We start from the raw sequence: 10,000 nt of genomic DNA, 5'->3' as shown, positions 1-10,000 counted from the left end.
ACACAACAACACCACAACACACAACCACACCATATCACACAACCACACCATAACACACAACCATAACACACAACCACACCATAACACACAAACATAACACACAACCACACCATAACACACAACCACACCATAACACACAACCATAACACACAACCACACCATAACACATAAACATAACACACAACCACACCATAACACACAAACATAACACACCACCACACCATAACACACAACCACACCATAACACACAACCATAACACACAACCACACCATAACACATAAACATAACACACAACCACACCATAACACACAACCACACAACCACACCATAACACACAACCATAACACACAACCATAACACACAACCACACCATAACACACAAACATAACACACAACCACACCATAACACACAACCACACCATAACACACAACCACTCCATAACACACAACCACACCATAACACACAACCATAACACACAACCACACCATAACACATAAACATAACACACAACCACACCATAACACACAACCACACAACCACACCATAACACACAACCATAACACACAACCACACCATAACACACAAACATAACACACAACCACACCATAACACACAACCACACCATAACACACAACCACTCCATAACACACAACCACACCATAACACACAACCACACCATAACACACAACCACACCATAACACACAACCACACCATAACACACGACCACACCATATCACACAACCACACCATATCACACAACCACACCATATCACACAACCACACCATAACACACAACCACACCATATCACACAACCACACCATATCACACAACAACACCATATCACACAACCACACCATAACACACAACGACACCATAACACACAACCACACCATAACACACAACCACACCATAACACACAACCTCACCATAACACACAACCTCACCATAACACACAACCACACCATATCACACAACAACAACACACAACCACACCATAACACACAACAACAACACACAACCACACCATAACACACAACCACACCATAACACACAACCACACCATATCACACAACAACAACACACAACCACACCATAACACACAACCACACCATAACACACAACCACACCATAACACACAACCACACCATATCACACAACCACACCATAACACACAACCACACCATAATACACAACCATAACACACAACCACACCATATCGCACAACCACACCATAACACACAACCACACCATAACACACAACCACACCATAACACACAACCACACCATATCACACAACAACAACACACAACCACACCATAACACACAACCACACCATAACACACAACCACACCATAACACACAACCACACCATATCACACAACCATAACACAAAACCACACCATAACACACAACCACACCATATCACACAACAACAACACACAACCACACCATAACACACAACCACACCATAACACACAACCACACCATATCACACAACAACAACACACAACCACACCATAACACACAACCACACCATAACACACAACCACACCATATCACACAACAACAACACACAACCACACCATAACACACAACCACACCATAACACACAACCACACCATATCACACAACAACAACACACAACCACACCATAACACACAACCACACCATAACACACAACCACACCATATCACACAACCATAACACAAAACCACACCATAACACACAACCACACCATATCACACAACAACAACACACAACCACACTATAACACACAACCACACCATAACACACAACCACACCATAACACACAACCACACCATATCACACAACCACACCATAACACACAACCACACCATAATACACAACCATAACACACAACCACACCATATCACACAACCACACCATAACACACAACCACACCATAACACACAACCACACCATAACACACAACCACACCATATCACACAACAACAACACACAACCACACCATAACACACAACCACACCATAACACACAACCACACCATAACACACAACCACACCATATCACACAACCACACCATAACACACAACCACACCATAACACACAACCACACCATAACACACAACCACACCATAACACACAACCACACCATAACACACAACCACACCATAACACACAACCACACCATAACACACAACCACACCATATCACACAACCACACCATAACACACAACCACACCATATCACACAACCACACCATATCACACAACCACACCATATCACACAACAACAACACACAACCACACCATATCACACAACCACACCATAACACACAACCACACCATAACACACAACCATAACACACAACCATAACACACAACCACACCATAACACACAACCACACCATAACACACAACCAAAACACACGACCACACCATAACACACATCCACACCATAACACTCAACCACACCATAACACACAACCACACCTTAACACACAACCACACCATAACACACAACCACACCATAACACACAACCACACCATAACACACAACCACACCATAACACACAACCAAAACACACGACCACACCATAACACACATCCACACCATAACACTCAACCACACCATAACACACAACCACACCTTAACACACAACCACACCATAACACAAAACCACACCATAACACACAACCACACCATATCACACAACAACAACACACAACCACACTATAACACACAACCACACCATAACACACAACCACACCATAACACACAACCACACCATATCACACAACCACACCATAACACACAACCACACCATAATACACAACCATAACACACAACCACACCATATCACACAACCACACCATAACACACAACCACACCATAACACACAACCACACCATAACACACAACCACACCATATCACACAACAACAACACACAACCACACCATAACACACAACCACACCATAACACACAACCACACCATAACACACAACCACACCATATCACACAACCACACCATAACACACAACCACACCATAACACACAACCACACCATAACACACAACCACACCATAACACACAACCACACCATAACACACAACCACACCATAACACACAACCACACCATAACACACAACCACACCATATCACACAACCACACCATAACACACAACCACACCATATCACACAACCACACCATATCACACAACCACACCATATCACACAACAACAACACACAACCACACCATATCACACAACCACACCATAACACACAACCATAACACACAACCATAACACACAACCACACCATAACACACAACCACACCATAACACACAACCAAAACACACGACCACACCATAACACACATCCACACCATAACACTCAACCACACCATAACACACAACCACACCTTAACACACAACCACACCATAACACACAACCACACCATAACACACAACCACACCATAACACACAACCATAACACACAACCACACCATAACACACAACCACACCATATCACACAACCACACCATATCACACAACCACACCATATCACACAACAACACCATAACACACAACCACACCATAACACACAACCACACCATAACACACAACCACACCATAACACACAACCACACCATAACACACAACCACACCATAACACACAACCACACCATAACACACAACCACACCATATCACACAACCACACCATATCACACAACCACACCATAACACACAACCACACCATAACACACAACAACACCACAACACACAACCACACCATATCACACAACCACACCATAACACACAACCATAACACACAACCACACCATAACACACAAACATAACACACAACCACACCATAACACACAACCACACCATAACACACAACCATAACACACAACCACACCATAACACATAAACATAACACACAACCACACCATAACACACAACCACACAACCACACCATAACACACAACCATAACACACAACCATAACACACAACCATAACACACAACCACACCATAACACACAAACATAACACACAACCACACCATAACACACAACCACACCATAACACACAACCACACCATAACACACAACCACACCATAACACACAACCACACCATAACACACAACCACACCATATCACACAACCACACCATATCACACAACATCACACAACCACACCATAACACACAACCACACCATAACACACAACCACACCATATCACACAACCATAACACACAACCACACCATATCACACAACCATAACACACAACCACACCATATCAAAAAACCACACCATATCACACAACCACACCATAACACACAACCACACCATATCACACAACCACACCATATCACACAACAACACCATATCACACAACCACACCATAACACACAACGACACCATAACACACAACCACACCATAACACACAACCTCACCATAACACACAACCTCACCATAACACACAACCACACCATAACACACAACCACAACACACAACCACACCATAACACAACCACACAACCACACCATAACACACAACCACAACACACAACCACACCATAACACAACCACACAACCACACCATATCACACAACCACACCATAACACACAACCATAACACACAACCACACCATAACACACAACCACACCATAACACACAACATCACAACTACACCATATCACACAACCACACCATAACACACAACCATAACACACAACCACACCGTAACACACAACCACACCATAACACACAACCACACCATAACACACAACCACACCATATCACACAACAACACCATAACACACAACCATAACACACAACCACACCATAACACACAACCACACCATATCACACAACAACACCATAACACACAACAACACCGTAACACACAACCATAACACACAACCACCCCATAACACACAACCACACCGTAATACACAACCACACCGTAACACACAACCACACCATAACACACAACCACACCATAACACACAACCACACCATAACACACAACCACACCATATCACACAACCACACCATATCACACAACAATACCATAACACACAACCACACCATAACACACAACCATAACACACAACCACCCCATAACACACAACCACACCATAACACACAACAATACAACCACACCATATCACACAACCACACCATAACACACAACCATAACACACAACCACACCATAACACACAACATCACACAACCACACCGTAACACACAACCACACCATAACACACAACCACACAACCACACCATAACACACAACCACACCATAACACACAACCACACCATAACACACAACATCACAACCACACCATATCACACAACCACACCATAACACACAACCATAACACAACCACACCATAACACACAACCACACCATATCACACAACCACACCGTAACACACAACCACACCATAACACACAACCACACAACCACACCATAACACACAACCTCACAACCACACCATAACACACAACCTCACAACCACACCATAACACACAACCACACCATAACACACAACCACACCATAACACACAACATCACAACTACACCATATCACACAACCACACCATAACACACAACCATAACACACAACCACACCGTAACACACAACCACACCATAACACACAACCACACCATATCACACAACCACACCATAACACACAACCACACCGTAACACACAACCACACCATAACACACAACCACACCATAACACACAACCACACCATATCACACAACAACACCATAACACACAACCATAACACACAACCACACCATAACACACAACCACACCATATCACACAACAACACCATAACACACAACAACACCGTAACACACAACCATAACACACAACCACACCATATCACACAACAACACCATAACACACAACCACACCATAACACACAACCATAACACACAACCACCCCATAACACACAACCACACCATAACACACAACAATACAACCACACCATATCACACAACCACACCATAACACACAACCATAACACACAACCACACCATAACACACAACCACACCATATCACACAACCACACCGTAACACACAACCACACCATAACACACAACAACACCATAACACACAACCACACCATATCACACAACCACACCATAACACACAACCACACCATAACACACAACCTCACAACCACACCATAACACACAACCACACCATAACACACAACCACACCATATCACACAACCACACCATAACACACAACCACACCATAACACACAACCACACAACCACACCATAACACACAACCTCACAACCACACCATAACACACAACCTCACAACCACACCATAACACACAACCTCACAACCACACCATAACACACAACCTCACAACCACACCATAACACACAACCTCACAACCACACCATAACACACAACCTCACAACCACACCATAACACACAACCTCACAACCACACCATAACACACAACAACACCATAACACACAACCACACCATATCACACAACCACACCATAACACACAACCACACCATAACACACAACCTCACAACCACACCATAACACACAACCTCACCATAACACACAACCACACCATAACACACAACCACACCATAACACACAACCACACCATAACACACAACCACACAACCTCACCATAACACACAACCACACAACCACACCATAACACACAACCACACCATAACACACAACCACACCATAACACACAACCACACCATAACACACAACCTCACCATAACACACAACCACACCATAACACACAACCACACCATAACACACAACCACCCCATAACACACAACCACACCATAACACACAACAATACAACCACACCATATCACACAACCACACCATAACACACAACCATAACACACAACCACACCATAACACACAACCACACCATATCACACAACCACACCGTAACACACAACCACACCATAACACACAACAACACCATAACACACAACCACACCATATCACACAACCACACCATAACACACAACCACACCATAACACACAACCTCACAACCACACCATAACACACAACCACACCATAACACACAACCACACCATATCACACAACCACACCATAACACACAACCACACCATAACACACAACCACACAACCACACCATAACACACAACCTCACAACCACACCATAACACACAACCTCACAACCACACCATAACACACAACCTCACAACCACACCATAACACACAACCTCACAACCACACCATAACACACAACCTCACAACCACACCATAACACACAACCTCACAACCACACCATAACACACAACCTCACAACCACACCATAACACACAACAACACCATAACACACAACCACACCATATCACACAACCACACCATATCACACAACCTCACCATAACACACAACCACACCATAACACACAACCTCACCATAACACACAACCACACCATAACACACAACCACACCATAACACACAACCACACCATAACACACAACCACACCATAACACACAACCTCACCATAACACACAACCACACCATAACACACAACCACACCATAACACACAACCACACCATAACACACAACCACACCATATAACACAACCTCACCATAACACACAACCTCACCATAACACACAACCTCACCATAACACACAACCACACCATAACACACAACCTCACCATAACACACAACCACACCATAACACACAACCACACCATAACACACAACCACACCATATAACACAACCTCACCATAACACACAACCTCACCATAACACACAACCTCACCATAACACACAACCACACCATAACACACAACCTCACCATAACACACAACCTCACCATAACACACAACCTCACAACCACACCATAACACACAACCACACCATAACACACAACCACACCATAACACACAACCACACCATAACACACAACCTCACCATAACACACAACCTCACCATAACACACAACCACACCATAACACACAACCACACCATAACACACAACCACACCATAACACACAACCACACCATAACACACAACCACACCATAACACACAACCACACCATAACACACAACCTCACAACCACACCATAACACACAACCACACCATAACACACAACCACACCATAACACCCAACCTCACCATAACACACAACCTCACAACCACACCATAACACACAACCACACCATAACACACAACCACACCATAACACACAACCACACCATAACACACAACCACACCATAACACACAACAACACCATAACACACAACCTCACAACCACACCATAACACACAACCACACCATAACACACAACCTCACCATAACACACAACCACACCATAACACACAACCTCACCATAACACACAACCACACCATAACACACAACCACACCATAACACACAACCACACCATAACACACAACCACACCATAACACACAACCACACCATAACACACAACAACACCATAACACACAACCTCACAACCACACCATAACACACAACAACACCATAACACACAACCACACCATAACACACAACCACACCATAACACACAACCACACCATAACACACAACCACACCATAACACACAACCACACCATAACACACAACCTCACAACCACACCATAACACACAACCACACCATAACACACAACCACACCATAACACACAACCACACCATAACACACAACCACACCATAACACACAACCACACCATAACACACAACCACACCATAACACACAACCACACCATAACACACAACCTCACAACCACACCATAACACACAACCACACCATAACACACAACCACACCATAACACACAACCACACCATAACACACAACCTCACCATAACACACAACCACACCATAACACACAACCACACCATATCACACAACCTCACCATATCACACAACCTCACCATAACACACAACCACACCATAACACACAACCACACCATAACACACAACCACACCATAACACACAACCACACCATAACACACAACCTCACCATAACACACAACCACACCATATCACACAACCTCACCATATCACACAACCTCACCATAACACACAACCACACCATAACACACAACCACACCATAACACACAACCACACCATAACACACAACCACACCATAACACACAACCACACCATAACACACAACCTCACCATAACACGTTCAGAAACACTGATACAAATGTTCCACACCAACAGCTTGCTAGCACTTTACAGCAAAACAGTTGTTGTGGACAAGTCTGCTTAGCAACATGCAGACCTTCAGCAGGACCGCAAGACACACAGACACATATTGACTCATTCAGTGTCACGTATCCTTCTGTCTGTTTATCACTTGTCCTCTCACACATTCTGTTCCCCTCCCTCCCCACTATCTCCCTCTCTCGCTCCCCCACTATCTCTCTCTCTCTCTCTCTGTCTCCCCCTACCTCTCCTCTCCTCTCTCTCTCTCTCTCTCTCTCTCTCTCTGTCTCTCCCCCTACCTCTCTCTCTCTCTCTCTCTCTCTCTCTCTCTGTCTCTCCCCCTACCTCTCCTCTCCTCTCTCTCTGTCTCTCCCCGTACCTCTCCTCTCCTCTCTCTCTGTCTCCCCCTACCTCTCCTCTCCTCTCTCTCTGTCTCCCCCTACCTCTCCTCTCCTCTCTTTCCTCTCTCTCTCTCTCTCTCTCTCTCTCTCTCTCTCTCTCTCTCTCTCTCTCTCTCTCTCTCTCTCTCTCTCTCTCTCTCTCTCTCTCTCTGTGTCTCTCCCCCTACCTCTCTTCTCCTCTCTCTCTCTCTCTCTCTCTCTCTCTCTCTCTCTCTCTCTCTCTCTCTCTCTCTCTCTCTCTCTGTCTCTCCCCCTACCTCTCCTCTCCTCTCTCTCTGTCTCCCCCTACCTCTCCTCTCCTCTCTCTCTGTCTCCCCCCTACCTCTCCTCTCTCTCTCTCTCTCTCAGC

The 10,000-nt window shown here is 44.4% G+C and overlaps 1 protein-coding gene across 10 annotated transcripts in view; it reads left to right on the top strand.

The window, feature by feature from the left end:
• The window catches only part of LOC124018036 (adhesion G protein-coupled receptor L3-like), a 118,770-nt gene that overhangs the window by 66,241 nt on the left and 42,529 nt on the right, over positions 1-10,000 (top strand). For all 10 annotated transcript variants that reach the window (XR_006835554.1, XR_006835553.1, XM_046333287.1 and 7 more), the window contains one exon: position 10,000. This exon is cut by the window's right edge and continues 176 nt beyond it. Coding sequence is in view for 8 of the 10 variants with exons in the window: in XM_046333287.1 (XP_046189243.1) it covers position 10,000 (1 nt within the window). In the remaining 2 variants the exon portion in view is untranslated. The remainder of the gene's footprint in view (positions 1-9,999) is intronic.

Source organism: Oncorhynchus gorbuscha, unplaced genomic scaffold (assembly GCF_021184085.1).
Source record: "Oncorhynchus gorbuscha isolate QuinsamMale2020 ecotype Even-year unplaced genomic scaffold, OgorEven_v1.0 Un_scaffold_383, whole genome shotgun sequence".
In the NCBI taxonomy this organism is placed as follows: Eukaryota; Metazoa; Chordata; class Actinopteri; order Salmoniformes; family Salmonidae; genus Oncorhynchus; species Oncorhynchus gorbuscha.
The sequence above is the reverse complement of the archived record's forward strand: the minus strand, read 5'-3'. Positions and strand labels throughout refer to the sequence as shown.